Source organism: Pongo abelii, chromosome X (genome assembly GCF_028885655.2).
Source record: "Pongo abelii isolate AG06213 chromosome X, NHGRI_mPonAbe1-v2.0_pri, whole genome shotgun sequence".
NCBI lineage: Eukaryota > Metazoa > Chordata > Mammalia > Primates > Hominidae > Pongo > Pongo abelii.
This window is the reverse complement of record NC_072008.2, coordinates 72,300,055-72,316,324: the sequence shown is the minus strand read 5'-3', so window position 1 is coordinate 72,316,324 and position 16,270 is coordinate 72,300,055. Positions and strand designations below refer to the sequence as shown.

At 42.3% G+C, this 16,270-nt stretch overlaps 1 protein-coding gene across 2 annotated transcripts in view; it reads right to left on the bottom strand.

Moving 5' to 3' along the window:
* Window positions 1-12,216, bottom strand: part of AR (androgen receptor) — a 180,302-nt gene extending 168,086 nt beyond the window's left edge. For both annotated transcript variants that reach the window (XM_009234939.4, XM_024240259.3), the window contains exon 1: window positions 9,470-12,216. In XM_009234939.4, the coding sequence (XP_009233214.2) occupies window positions 9,470-11,043 (1,574 nt within the window). In that variant the 5' untranslated portion in view covers window positions 11,044-12,216. The remainder of the gene's footprint in view (window positions 1-9,469) is intronic.
* Between the last annotated feature and the right edge of the window lie 4,054 nt (window positions 12,217-16,270).

The following is a 16,270-nucleotide window of genomic DNA, read 5'->3' as shown; positions in this document are numbered from 1 at the left end:
CTGTCACTTTGAAGCTGTTTGATTGTAAACGTGTAACTTAACCACTCTTTGCATAATTTTTATAATGGGAATAATAGTACTGTAATAGTATGAATACTATTATAATACTCCAAACTCTAGTTACTTGTAAAAGGTAGAAACAAGAATGAAATGCAATAATGGAATATGAAACTTCTCTATAAACTGGACAGTGCTACTTGAATATATCCAGTGTCACTGTTTTCTGCTCCATATGCAAAGAAAGGTATTAAAAAGTCAAAATATCACAAAAAAATGCTTGCCACTTCGAGAAACAACATCCCAAACAGTAAGTACCATAGTAGCTTATTTATTGTCTGGTGCTAGGCAGTTCTGGTTCAAGTTATCCTGCGATAGAGCCTTGGCTGTGTGTTGAAAACATCAATGGAGGCTCACCATTCCCAGGGAAATCCTGCCACGGGGCACTTGCAGTCCCCCTAGCGGCCAGATAGCGGGACTACAGTTCCACAAGCAAGGAACCTACTCAACCTGCAGAGAACAGAGCCCATGTTAGGTGGTAGGCCATTTCAGAATGTTACCTTGTCTAATACAGCAAAGCTCTTATAAGATCGTAATGTGCCCCCTTACTCCCCGAATTGTTTGATCTGTGCAATCCATCAGGATGAATGGAAACTTAGAAGGCAGGAAAACAACTCATGTCAAATTCAGAGCCATTAATCACCTTCAATTTTAATTTATTACTCATATTATTGCTGACTTGTTCAGATAAAGACATCAAAAACATGTACCCACCAAGTGTAATGATATAGCCAAAGAAACTGAAGAAGAAATTGGCAACTAACTTGACTGGGGTGCACTACTGAATAAGCAGAAATAGATTTCAACCCATTCCTCCAGTTCATTCTTTCCAGCAGTACTAACTTCTGTTATTTAAAATATACATCAAGATCTTTAATCTATTGCTTGAGTTTAGACATGCTCCTACTTACTTCCACGAAGGATTAAAAGCAGCCACAGGTAACGTTGCTGACCACTTCAGCCTCTATTGATTCATTTCTCTTTTTTTTTTTAAAAATATCTACATTTTAAGAAATCCATACCATACAATCCAGGATCTCATACAGGCATCATGGCATGATGATACTGCATTTCTGTTTGGTTTTTGGTTGTTTGGTTTTTGTTTGTTTTTGTTTTTAGTGGCTATAAGCTCCTTGTAAGCAGTTACCTCAAGAAGATTCTGTCTGAATTGTGTCCCCTTTCACCTTATCTCTTCCTAGCACATGCTGGGCACACAGCAGGTGCTTAATGAAAAATGGTTGATTGATAGATTTTTTTTTTTTTTGACGGAGCCTGGAGTGCAGTGGCATGATCTCGGCTCACTGCAACCCCTGCCTCCTAGGCTCAAGTGATCCTCCTGCCTCAGCCTCACAAGTAGCTGGGATTATGGGTGCTCACCAAAACGCCTGGATAATTTTTGTATTTTTAGTAGACATGGGGTTTCACCATGTTGGCCAGGCTGGTCTTGGACTCCTGATCTCAGGTGATCCACCCACCTCAGCCTCCCAAAGTGCTGGGATTACAGGATTGAGCCAACATGCCCGGCCAGATTCTTTTTTAAAAAATTCCTTTTTCAGGGTAATCTCTACAGACAGCTATTAGATTATAACTAAACCTTTTGCTGGGTGCCCTGCAGTTAATTCACAATTATCAGGACATTACAGTTGTAGCTGATTAGCTATGACCCTTAGCCTAGAGTGTTAATGAAGACAAAGTTCAATCTCTGTATAGATGAATTTTATCTTTGCTTCACGGCTATGGAGTACATCCCTAAAAAGAAGCTTAAATTATATGAGAGTAAATGAATCTTTTCCCCATCTAGAAATGCACATCAGAAGGAGTATTGGAATTTACTTTGTCCAAAGGACAACATATAAAAACATAAAATTATGATTTTAGCTGCTTCCAAGAACCTAAACATAAGCCAAATATAGCTAGTGATTTCATCTGTCACCTCTACATGTTAGTTTTCTATATAGAAATTATTATTATTACTCACTCCCTTGCTAATAGTTCCCAAATCCAAATTCTAAGAAAGGGATTATAAACTACCCAAACCTTACTAGGCTTCTTTCCTGCTGTTCTCTAAAGAGACGAACATTTAGAAACACTCTCCTCTTCATCCTGAAAGGGGATGGGATTAACAGTTCGAATTTATAGCTGAGTAAAACTGAGAAGAGTGTCCCCATGCAGCCTTCATACAGGATGAAACGAAGTAAGCTTTAACTTTCAGTGCAGCAGCAGAAGCCCTCTTCCCCATAAGTCCCAGAAGTATTCAAAACTCAGGTATTTTCAGCAAGGTTGCAGGATACAAGATCAATATACAAAACAATTATATTTCCATACATTGGCAGTGAATAATCTGAAAAGAAAATCAATAAGACAGTTCAATTTATAGTATCAAAAAATAAATCACTTAGGAATAAATTTTAAAAAGAACTGCAAAACATATAATCTGAGAACAATAAAAATTGTTGACAAAAGGAAGACCTAAATAAATGGGAGGACATCTCATATTTATGGATGAAAATAACTTAACGTTGTTGAGATGGCAATGCTCCCCAAATTGGTTTACAGATTTAATATAGTTCCTGTGAGAATCCCAGCTGACTTCTTTGTAGAAATTGACAAGCTTATCCCAATTCATATGAAAGTTCAAGGGACCCACAAGAGCCAAAGCAATCTTGAAAAAGAAGACCAAAGTTGAAGAGTTCAAAATTCCTAATTTCAAAACTCACTAAAAACCTACAATAATCAAGATAATGTGGTACTGGCATATGAATAAACATATAGATCAACTGAATATAGTTGAGAATCCACAATTAAACCCTCACATTTACAGTCAACTGATTTTACACAAAGGGTGCCAAGACAGTTAAGTGAGGAAAGATTCAACAACAATATTGTGAGAACTGAGTATCTACGTGCAAAAGAATGAAGTTGGACCCCTACCTACCTCAGTCATATATAAACATTACATCAAAACTGATGAAAGACCTAAATGTAAACAGCAAAAACTATAAAACTCTTAGAAGGAAACATATGTAAATCTTTGTGATCTTGGATTAGGCAAAGACTTCTTAGATATGATGCCAAAATCATAAGCCAAAACAGAAAAAAAAATAGATGAATTGGACTTCATCAAACTTAAAAACATTTTTGTGCTTCAATCTAGATACCATTAAGAACGTAAAAAGAAAAAAAAAGGAAAGTAAAAAAGACAACTCACAGAATGTGAAAAAATATCCACAAATCACAATCTATTAAAGGACATGTAACCAGAATATATTTTTTAAAAATCTGAAAACTCAATAATAAAAAACCCAACTAAAAAATGAGCAAAGGATCCAAATAGATATTTCTCAAAAAAGAAGATATACAAATAGCCAATAAGAACATGAATAGATAACTGAACATTATTCGTTATTAAGGAAATAGAAATAAAAGCCACAATGAGGTACCACTTCACACCCACTAATATAGCTATAATGAAAAAGACAGAGAATAACAAGTGTTGACAAGGATGTGGAAGAAACGGACCCCTCATACATTGCTGATGGGATTGTAAAACAGTGCAGACACTTTAGAAAACAGTTTGACAGTTCTTCAAAAGGATAAACACAGAGGTACCATATGACTCAGAGATTTCAATCTTATGTATGTATCCAAAAGAACTGAAAATGTCCAAAATATGTGGACTGAATATGTCCACAATAAACTTGTACATGAATGTTCACAGCAGTATTATTCATAATAGCCAAAAGGTGGAAACAACCCTAATGCTCATCACCTGATAAATGGATAGATAAAATGTGGTATATCCATACAGTGGAAAATTATTAGGCTATAAAAAATAGTGAAGTACTGATACGTGCTTCAACATGGATGACCTTGAAAACATATTTTATGTGAAAGAAGCTAGTCACAAAAGACCACATATTACATGATTTCATTCATACAAAATGTTAGAATAAGCACATCCATAGATAGAAGTAGATTATTGGTTGCTAAGGACTGAGGGAACACGGGGATGAACACAAAGGTGCATACGGTTTCCTTTGGGGGTGATTAAAATGTTCTAAAATTGATTGCAATAATGGTTGCACAACTCTGAATATTCTAAAAAGCATGAAACTGTACACTTTAGATGAGCAAATTGTATGGATTGTAAATTACATCTCAATGAAGCTGTTATTTAAAAAATAAAACTTAGGTACTAAGTAACCTAAATTGACAACATTCTCAAATGACCCAGCACTTTAATGCTATAAATTTATCAAGATGAGCTGCCCTCAATCCTGGTGTGGCCTGCAGGTTGGCAGCAAGAATTGCCATGAGAGAGAGGGGGTAGCATCACCTATGAGTGTGCAAGCAATAATTCATGGACAATCATCTCTATGTAGCAGCTACTGAGAGAAGTCCTTAAGAGCAACAATCTAAAGTATTATCTGTCAGGTGGGAAATTTCAAGAAGAAAAAGCTTGGGAGTATTGCTCTAGAGAGGTTCCCCTACGTGGTAAACAAACATCATAGAAAATCTAACTTTCTACTTTGTTACCTAGCAAAAGGGTAATCACTAAGCACTCCTCCTGGCCTACTCAAACTCACACGAATGCAGTGAATAAACTGGAAAACACTGTGTCTTTTTTTCGGAAGAATGCTATGTAAATATGAGATTTCATAATTCTCTTCCGTATGACAAAGGGCAACCAATGCTGGTAACTGTACAGAACTTTATAAGCAATTTTGTTTAAAAGTCAACTTTGTGTTTAAGATAAGGTTAACTTTCTCTGAATTTAACATCCCAGAATTTGATGGAATGCTGATAGGGGAAGTCGGAGGTAGAATAATTTCTTTAATATCTTTCTTTGTTTTCAAATGATTAATTTTTATGTAGCTTAAGCAGATTAGTCCAGCCGGACATTTGCAGCACGCACCCTCATATGCATATTAGGTGCTGCTTGTGATCCAGCTATTGAGGTCTGAACCGAACAGACCTGGGAAGGGTCTCAAAGCTGTCTCTCAGGCTCTGAGAGAAGGTAGCCAACATTACAGTAGACAGAGAGAGACAGAGATCAAGACAGAGACAGAGACAGAGACAGCATAAGACAAAATACTTTATGAAATTGCCAAGTCCTCAAACCATCTAGTTAACTCCCTCAGCAACTGTTGAACCAGGCTTTAACCTCAAGGTAAAAAAAACCCAGCTATTCATTTTGCAATCGCCTCATGTCATCTAGTCTTAAGGGAGAGATGCTGGGGTTGATCTAATCTGCTACTCTACAGATTTTTTTTAAAAAAGAAATTCTTTAGGAGCATGCCACAGGTGTAATGAGAAAAATACCCTGAGAAGTGGAAAGAAGAGTCTGTATTTCAATGTCAAAAACATGAAAGGAGTGGAATAAAAGAAAATCGGGGACAGGCAGCACTTGAGGAAGCTGCAGACAAAGAGAAAATGGTAGAGGTGGGGGGTAGGGAGAGATTTCCTTTTCCTTCTCTGACCAAGCTCACAAAACTTGATTTTTTTGTTTGCTTTTTTTTTTATTTTTCAGAGTTGTGATTTCAGGTTTGGCTATAAAATAAGCCCTTGCTTTGCCACACCCAGTCCGCATTCTGCTCCCTGCTTATGCAAGGTTCCGAATGAAACTGGTGATCTTGATATCACCATTAAAAATAATCATAATAAAATTGTCCACATTTCTAACTCCAATTCACATAATCCCACCAAGTAGCTTGTACATGTACAAGCCACAGTGCATATACGTGTAAGGAGACCAAAGAATTTTTGTTTTAAATGCATATATGTACACTAGATGAAAAATTACTATGGGAATGAAAACACTTAACAAAGAAAATTAAACGTACCAGCAAATCCAATACATTATTTCAAAGTTTACAGCTCAAAGAATGGAAGCTTGATGAGATAAAATTAGTACAGGCAAGAAAGCACCCCAAAATGACCCTGCAATTGGAAGCCTGCAAACTTCTTCGAAAATATCTCTCACCAGTGTTAATCTTTGGCTGTCTTGAGCTGTGAACAAGCAAGAGGGCTACTTCCTGTGTATACTTCCAAATGGGGTGCCACCCAGTGTGGCTATTTGGTCCTCAGGTGTTGATTGTTGGGATCCAGACAGAACTTACCACCTATTTGCTGACCACAAAGAAAAGATGCTTCTTGCCAAAATATTGGTTCTTGAAGCCTATGGGCAGAAATAATCTGTCTTGGTTTCAAAGGAAAATTCTGCTTTACAAGACAAACTGTTCCTTGTAAGATAATCATAAAAATGCTTGATAACTGAGAGGAGAGAGGAGAAGGAAACAGGAATTAATAAAATGCCTTATTTTGAAAAATCTAATAGAGAAAGGGAGCAAGACTTGTCAATATCAAAGCACTACTAAAATACTACCTACTATGGAGACCAGAACAAATTACCAAGAGAAAAATTAAAATGTTCTTTTTGCATCTGGATAATTTCTCTAAACCCCAAACTCTAATTCTGGCATGCACTCTCTTAGAACCCAACTCCCAAGAATAAATTTTTGTCATATTATTGTGCTGCTTGCTGGAATATAAGGAGCCTTACTTCTGCCAAGGGAGCCAGTGGTCAATCAACAAAGTTGTAGTCCTGTTTGATCTCAGAGAGAGAAGACAGACAGCTCCATAAAATATCATCAGGGTTGCACACAAGCCCCATCACTTTTTATTTTTCCTTCTGTTCAAACCACATGCTAAATTAAGTAAAAGAGACCACCTTTGCATCTCCCCTCCTCTCAGCAGAAACATTGTAAATGTATAAGAACACAGAGTGAGTGCAGATGTTACTAAGGTTTAAAAAAATCCCTCCACAAAATTATGTGCATAAACACACACATGAATGGTAAAGGGAGGAACCCAACAGGTCATTGGAAGCCTGCCCAATTTTGAGATTTTTAGCTCAAAAATGGCACATAATACATGCAACACAGAGAGGGAAGACACTCTTGCTTTGGCTTAAGAAATCTCCTGCTTTTCACCAAATTGTACCCCTACAAAATGAGGGAAAAAAAGAGAAAGTAAGAAAATATCAACTTTTGGATTGGAATTGATTGTATTCTGATTAAATTAATTTTCAATAAAAAGAAAATATCAACTTTTGGATTGGAATTGATGGCATTCTGATTAAATTGATTAATTTTCAATAAACTGACTTAAGGATTTTCTATATCCTAGAAATGGAAAGTCTTCGTCAACTCACAAGACAGGAACACCAGTTTTCCCTTTAACTAGACTCCTCATAATCAGTGCAGCAATCACAAACCAGAAAAAAAAAAAATCTTGTACTTTCTGCAGGAACTGCTAAATTCTCATTAGTTTATGTCATTAATTTAAGCAGACTGTCAAGGAGGCACCAAGATATGGTAATCTTCCTCATAAGGAAGCTTTTTTTCATTAAGACCTGAAATAAAATCACCAAGCTCGTTGTCTACCTGATGGGAGTAAATTTTGCTCTCTATGGTTATTCCCTAAAAATTTTGGTTTTGTCTTTGAAGGCACACATTTTTTAGCAAATATGTGGAACCACCAGTTTTTTCCCTGTTAAGTAAGTAAGTTGTGGGGGAGGCATGCAGAAGATGGAAGGTTCCAATGTCTGGGTTTAGTATCATGACAGGTCAAAATGCACCTTAGACATTTTCCCCCAAGAAAAGTTTACAGTAGAAGAGGGGCTCCACCCTCTAGTGACAGCCCTAGAAAAAAATTAACCCTACCAAGTAAATTTGTTCTTATAAAATGAAGAATGCTTTTTTTTATCCCATAGCATAAACCCATTACAAAAATAAAGAGTCTAAATTAACTGGAAAAGACTTTGACAATATCAAATGAACCCTTTGAAAATCTTGTAAGTCAAACATTAAACACCTAATGGAATGTAAAGCCTGGTAAGAAGCTGTTTCTTCAACAGCCCACGAAATAATGTGAAATCCTATCCTCCTCTTTCTTTCTTTACTAACACTGTGCTATCTACCTTGTAAGAAGGAAAGCATCAGTGAAAGAAGGCAAATTGCTGGATTTAAGTCCCCAAACAAAGATGTTAAGGCAAACAAATTTTGGAGAAGTCACAGGTAAAAGAAAACAGCCATAGAAACAAAGAATAAGACAAAAGTCGACAGGGACATCAGCACCTGGCCTACCTGAGGAGTTAATTCCCCAATTCAGTCTGTCCTCCCTCACCAGATAAACTAATATCTTAATTTGCTGGGGGAGAAAATCTTCAGCATGGTCTACAAGAAGCTCAACAACTGCGGTGAGGAATAATGTTTAATAAGCACGATGCAATTGCCTGCCACTTTTCTCATATGCTAATTAAAACTTTGGGGTAAGATTATGGCTCATAGGTCATTAAGAGTTCTTATTCAATTTGTTAGAGCTAACAGCACATATTCTAAAATGCAAACATGTCCTAAAAATGAAGGAATATAATAAAAAACCTCACTCCTCCCTCCCCAGTGGAGATTTTGGAGCACACTGAAATAGCAGGAAATGCTTTACAAAAAAATGTTTTCCAACACTTTTGTAAGTCAGACTCAAGCCTAATTAAATTGTACATTAAAAGAATATTCTCCTCTTTATAGATCTGATGCAAACCTGAAGTAGGGGGCTGTGGATCTGTTATAATCCACAAAGAAAATTAACACTTTACAAGAGAAAACCGACCCAAGCAACTACTTTCAACATAGTCAACCAACGTTGAGAAACTGTGAGTGCAAATCCTGTGAAGCCTTTACCAAGAAAGTTGCCCCTCTGCCTACTCTAAACATGACGGTTTGGATTATCTCTACTGACCTCCAGCCCTGGAGCAAGTTCCCAGTTGCTTCCGGGGAAAGAAGTTCACCCCTTCACACAGCAGACCTCAGCACCCAGAGACCACTTTCTTTCCCTAACCTAGAATTTCACTTTACCTCTCTGGAGGATACCCGCTGAGAAGCTCTTGGGCCAGTCTTTTTGACTCTAATCTGCGCAGGCTGAAAGGGAAATCCTAACAGACCTGAAGAGGAGAAATTGCCCAAATTCCTGATCGAGGTTCTCAGACTTTGAGGACAGGAGGAAAGGAGGAGTGGAGGGCTTGGGAGCTTTATCTCTGAAGGTGACCCGTACAATAGGATTTCAGTTTGGGACCTCGAGTACCAGGAGGTAGTGAGAATTTGGGGCCGTTGGGGGAGTTGAAGAATATGGTAGGGCAGGAATCAGCACCCAGGGCACGCAGCAGAAATTAGGAGAGCTCAGGTTAAACCTCTGGCAGGCCGGGAGTCCACGGGAGAGCTCGAGGTTTACCCTGCTGAGCTCTCCCAGGGGCAATCTGAGTGTTCGCGCAGGTAGGAGCAGCTAGATACCCGAGAACACAGAGCGACTCTGTGCCCTGGGCCGAAAGGCGACATTTCTGGAAGGAAAAACTTACCGCATGTCCCCGTAAGGTCCGGAGTAGGTATCCATCCAGGGGCCCATCTCGCTTTTGACACAAGTGGGACTGGGATAGGGCACTCTGCTCACCATGCCGCCAGGGTACCACACATCAGGTGCGGTGAAGTCGCCTTCCTGGCCCGCCAGCCCCTGAGGTGGCCGAGTGTAGCCGTAGGGGGCTACAGCTCCCGCCTCGCCGCCGCCGCCGCCGCCGCCGCCGCCGCCACCGCCGCCGCCGCCGCCCCCACCACCACCACCACCACACGGTCCATACAACTGGCCTTCTTCGGCTGTGAAGAGTGTGTGCCAGGATGAGGAAGCGGCGGCTGAGGGTGACCCAGAGCCGGGTCCCGCTGCACCCGCGCCATGCAGGCTCGCCAGGTCCCCATAGCGGCACTGCGCCGCCGCAGCCGCCCAGGCGCTGCCGTAGTCCAGCGGGTTCTCCAGCTTGATGCGAGCGTGGGGATGGGGAGGCGGCGGAGGGGGCGGCGGCCCGGCCAGAGCCAGTGGAAAGTTGTAGTAGTCGCGACTCTGGTACGCAGCTGCCTCGTCCAGTGCTCCGGACTTGTAGAGAGACAGGGTGGACGGCAGTTCAAGTGTCCCGGAGCTCCCTGCTGCAGCGCTGCCAGAGCAGCCTAGGCTCTCGCCTTCTAGCCCTTTGGTGTAACCTCCCTTGAAAGGGGAATACTCAGCAGTATCTTCAGTGCTCTTGCCTGCGCTGTCGTCTAGCAGAGAACCTTTGCATTCGGCCAATGGGGCACAAGGAGTGGGACGCACAGCGGGTGGAACTCCCAAAAGTGGGGCGTACATGCAATCCCCCCGAAGCTGTTCCCCTGGACTCAGATGCTCCAACGCCTCCACACCCAGGCCCATGGACACCGACACTGCCTTACACAACTCCTTGGCGCTGTCAGAAATGGTCGAAGTGCCCCCTAAGTAATTGTCCTTGGAGGAAGTGGGAGCCCCCGAGGCCTCCCTCGCTCTCCCGCTGCTGCTGCCTTCGGATACTGCTTCCTGCTGCGGTTGCTGAAGGAGTTGCATGGTGCTGGCCTCGCTCAGGATGTCTTTAAGGTCGGCAGAGCAGCTGCTTAAGCCGGGGAAAGTGGGGCCCAGCAGGGACAACGTGGATGGGGCAGCTGAGTCATTCTCGTCCGGAGGTGCTGGCAGCTGCTGCGGCAGCCCCTTGCTGGCGGCCACGGCGGCTCCAGGCTCTGGGACGCAACCTCTCTCGGGGTGGCACTCCGGGGCCGACTGCGGCTGTGAAGGCTGCTGTTCCTCATCCAGGACCAAGTAGCCTGTGGGGCCTCTACGATGGGCTTGGGGAGAACCATTCTCACCCTGCTGCTGCTGCTGCCTGGGGCTAGTCTCTTGCTGCTGCTGCTGCTGCTGCTGCTGCTGCTGCTGCTGCTGCAAACTGGCGCCGGGAGGTGCTGCGCTCGCGGCCTCTGGGTGCCTGGGGCCCGGGTTCTGGATCACTTCGCGCACGCTCTGGAACAGATTCTGGAAAGCTCCTCGGTAGGTCTTGGACGGCGGCCGAGGGTAGACCCTCCCCAGCCCTAACTGCACCTCCATCCTTGAGCTTCGCTGAATCTTCCACCTACTTCCCTTACCCCGCCTCCCCTTCTCTTGCTCAGAAGAGTTCAACAGGCTGTGATGATGCGGTAGTCGCTGCAGCTAGCTGCCCACCTGCGGGAAGCTCCAGAGAAGGAAACTTGCGGGAGCAACCACGCAAAAAGCGCTCTGACAGCCTCAAAGTCTCGTGCAGAAGAAGACACACGGTGGACAAGATCTGCCCTGCTAGGCTCACAGTCTGTCTCTTAATACTTGAAGGGTAGATTCAAAAGATGCCCAAATCTTAAAAGAAAAAACAAAATCCTCCACCTTCCAAATTCAGTGTCCACTGAAGTAGGTGCAAATAAGAACTGAGTTATTATCTTTTTCTTTTATTTCGGCTTTTTTGTTTTTGTTTGTTTTGTTTTTTGGCTACTGAAGCCCTGACTGCCTTTTCATCTTTTGATCTCTGGCTCCGCACTCGGGGTGGGGAAGGCAGGAGGAGGTGGAGAGAGAGTGGGGGGAAACAGAGGGTTCTCTCCGCGTGCAGCCTTAACCAGGCGGGTCGTGGCTGCAGTGCTGAAGCCGCTCCCCAGTCGCCTGGCTCCTAAGAGCCTTCTTTGCAATGTGCAGCTAGCTCGCCCGCTCGCAGCCAAAGGGAGTTACCTCTCTGCAAACTCGGGCTGGCAGCGCTGGGCCGACGGGGGCGGGGGTGGGGTGGGGAGAAGGGTGGTGAGGGGGGTTGGCGGAGAGTAGCCGACTGAGGCAGCTGCGGGAGAGAAGACGGGGAGGGGGGAAGGCAGGGTGGGGGGAGGCGGGGTGGAGAGGAGGAGGACAAAGGCAGCCGTCAGTCCTACCAGGCACTTTCCTTGCTTCCTCCGAGTCTTTAGCAGCTTTTAAAAACTTCACCGAAGAGGAAAGGGCAGCTCCGGGCGGCGGCTTCGAAGCCGCCGCGCTGCAAGAGGCGTTGGCTGTCGCTGGAGCCGGGCTGGGGCTGGCGTGGTGCGTCCCTTCGGCTCCTGTACAGCACTGGAGCGGCTAGCTCGGCCCTTTTTCCCTCTGTCGCCTCCTCTGCCTCTGGGCTTGCTCCGGACCGTCCCGCTCTCCCAGCAAGCTGGCTCCCCGGGATCTCGGAGGGGGCACTGGGAGGTGGAGAGCAAATGCAACAGTTTGCGAGTCGGGTCCCGCCCCCGCCGGGCCGGCCTCCTTGCCTTCCCACCTCCTTTTCCCTCCCCTCCCCTTTCCTTTTCTCCCCTCCCCTCACCGCGCGCTAACGCCTGCCTAGTGGCTTTGGAGAAACAAGTGCTGGCGCAGCGTGGGCGAGGGCAGGAGAGGCTAGCTCTAGCCCTGGAGGACCCCTGCTTCTTGAATAGCTCCTGCTTTCCTAAACCAAGGTTTAGGCGCCAGGGCTCCAGATTTCCTGGAGGCCGGCACTCACCAAATTTGGTTCCAAAGCCCAATCTAAAAAACCAACGGGGTGGAGGCGAGGGAGGGAGGAAAAGGACGATAGGAGTACCTGCTCCTAATGGCTGCCAGGGGTTATTTTCAGGACTGATAAGAGCGCGCAGATGGGAGAGTGGGAGAGTCTCCTACAAACTGAGGAGCAAGCCATGACCAAGCCAGCAGATACTTGCTGAAACCTTAGATTCCGTCATAGGGATAGATCGGGCCTCGTGGCATTGTGCCATTTGCTCTAGGAACCCTCAGCCCCAAGAATCAGAGGTCATTTCTACCCTCTTCTCTGCCTTTCTTCCTGTCTGGAATTGCCTTTAACCATGCATTTCTCATCCAGACTTTCAAAGGCAAAATCACCCAGACAAGCAGGTAAACACACAAACACTAAAAACACTTGCCATGTACACATAGGCGCTCAATTTTGTCCAGAGCTCTGCAAACGTTTGCTTTGTATGCAGCCGCTTGCTTTTCCAAGTTGCCTTTGCATATTTTAAACTTTACAACTGGAACTATCCAAGGATAGAACCTATATAGGGCTGCTTTTCGCCTCTTGATGGACAGCCAGTCATGGAGGATGATGTGGGTTACTGCAACTGCTCTTTTGTGGAGGAGGTCCCATAAGCCCTGTGTAAAGGTGGAGATGCAAGTGGGAATGCAAAGAGAGAGAAAATGTAAAAGTAAACCTATAAGGAAAACAGCTTTCCTTTATGTCAGTAGAGACCCTGGGCCTCCCTATGTTTTAAATTCCTTTGACTTCTGATTCTGGGGAGGCTCTCTGTTCCAAAAGTCATTCTGAGATTTTTGCCTGGATCTCTTTAGCTTTTTGCAGTCTTCTACAGAGAAAAGATGGGTTGTAGCTTTGTTGTAGCTTTATCTTGTGCACAGCCAAACATCATAGGCATTTACTTACCTTGACCAAAGAAGGTAACTCAAACCTAAAGGCAAGGAAGACTGGATATGATAGGCTCTATTTCACAGATGAACAGGCTGAAACAAGGACATAATTTGTTCTATGTTCCACATTAGTAAAACCTAAACTAGTCTTCCAGTCCATTGCTATTTGAGCTAGACTCTAGACTCATCAATCTCATTGTCATTTGGGAAATGGCTATAAATGAACCTTCCAGAACACAAAGGCCTGAAGACCCTTTCACTTGAGGAGGTGAAAAATTATTTCCTGAGATTTTAATGGCTACAGCCTTCCTTGAATATACCTCAGCCATATGTAAGTAGAATGCATAGATACTTCAACCTTATTTGAATACTCATTGCAACATTTAATCCCACCACAACTTTCAACTAGCATTGCTCAATAGGAATTGAGTGGGCTGGCAGGATGGTAGAATGGAATTAACATAAGTCTCAGAGCCAGGAGAACTATTTGTCTACAGATTAACAGTGAAGGAAGGTGCAAAAATCACTGAATGAACAATGGACAGGAGTGAGGAAGACAGATAGACACAAAGAGGCCTGAAAAAAAATTAAGGTGAGAAATAATGCTCTGAAGTTACTCTGAATAAAAAGCAGTCTGACGTTCAAACCTGGGTGTGAAAGACTCCAAAGTTTATGTTGTTTCCACATCACCAACATTGTCTTCACAGTTTCCACAACTGAAAACTGTTGCCAATATAAGTTACCCTCAGAAGGCTAGTGTATCATTTAAAAGACATAATGTGTATAGAACAAACTTGTAAACAGGAAAGCATTCTACAAATCTGAAGGATTACTATGTTATTTTTAAAGATGGTGCTGTCAACAATTATATCATTATCAGGAAAGGTTAACTATTATAAGCATATTAGGGCCGTATACTTTATTTGGATTTTGAACTCTGATCTTCCAGCTCAAATCTCATTTTCTTCCCATTGCTTTTAAGAACAAGAGACAATTATTGAATAATATTATATAAGTTCACTGTTTGTACCAGCTTTCTTCTTCTTTCTCCTCCTGTTCTTTGCAGTTTTTTAGTAATCAAATGGAACCAGAGGTGTTCTCTCAGATTAGTCAGGTTGAGAGTAAGTTTCTGCTATAAGCTTCCTCTGCAACTTCAAGAGGGATTTATTAATGAAGTCTTCCCTAGCTCTTTGCTCTGGAAAGCCAGGATGAGCTGACCTTTGGAAAATGGTGACCATCGGGTTTTATTTCCTAAGTATCTCACACATCTGCCCACTTATTTCATCTCTGCTGTTGCCAACCTAGTTCACTTCCAGAAGGCACCGTTCTCTTCCACTAGGAGCGCTGTAAATGGTCACCCTCCCTCCACTCTTTCCTAGAATCAGTTCTGCATTGTGCAGCCAGAGGGTTTCTTTTTAATAGCTGTACTGAGGTATAATTGATATATACAATAAACTGCACATATTTAAAGTTGCATAAATTGATCATTTTTGACACACGCGTGCACTCATGAAACCATCACTCAATCAAGATAGTGAACATATCTATGATTCCAAAAGTTTTTATTGTGCCACTTTGTACATTTTCCCTCCACCTCTCCCATACTCCTCCTCCTCAGGCAACCAATGATCTGCTTTCTTTCAGTATACACTGTTTTTCACTTTCCAGAGTTTTATGTCAATGGAACTATACAGTATGTACTCTTTTTTTTGACTTACATCTTTCACTGAGCACAATGCCTTTGATGTACATTTAAGCTGTTATGTATATCACTAGTTCATTCTTCTTTATTGCTAAGTAGTATTCTATTGCATTGCTGTACCACGCTTTGTTTATCCATTCACTTTTGATGGACATTTGGGTTCTTTTCAGTTTGGGGCTACTACAAATAAAACTGCTGTAAATATTTGTATAAACATCTTTGTATGGATGTATTCTTTCATTTCTCTCAGGTAAATACTTAGCCATGGAATGGGTGAGTCACAGGGTAGGTATATACCTACTCTTGTAAGAAACTTCCAAATCATCTTCCTAAGTGATTGTATCATTTTACATTTCCACCTCACCAATACTTGGTATGGTCAGTCTTTTTAATTTTAGTATTCTAATTAGAGGTGTCTTTCCCATTTAATTTTTATTTCTCCCATGAATAAAGATGCAGAGCATTTTTCAGGTGCTTATTTTACAATTGTATACCTTCTTTGATGAAGACTGCAAATTTTTTCTCTTTTTTTTTTAAATTGGGCTACTTGTAATTTATTATGGGGGTTTTAGAGTTATGTATTCTGAACACAATTCCTTTATCAGAAATATGATTTAACAATATGTTATCTGTAGTTTGTCTTCATTATCATACCAGTGTTTTTTGAAGCACAAACATTTTAAATTCTGATGAAGTCCAGTTCATCACTTTGTTCACTTATGAATTATGTTAACTTACGGATTATGGTGTCAGATATAATAAATCATTTTCAAACTCAAGATCACACAGATTCCCATCTGTGTTTTCCTCTAGAAGTTGTATAGCTTTCAGTTTTACATTTAGGTCTGTGATCCATTTTGAATAAAGTTTTGTAGACAGATACCCAACTTTTAATATAGATGTCCTATTGTTTTGGCACCATTTTTTGAAAGTACTATTCTCTCTCCACTTTGTTGCCTTTGAATCTTTGTCAATAATTAACTCTCAATATATATTTGCACAGAGCGTTTTTTAGAAGGTTTAATCTGGTCTTATTATTTCCCTATTTAAGTCCTGTCACTGTCTCCCCATTGCTCTTAATAGAAAAGTCCAAAACATTAACCATACCGCACATGATCTGCCTCTCTGATCTCACCTCATATACCTTTCCTCCTGTTTTCTGAGATCCACTCACACTGGCCTTTATTCAGTTCCTCC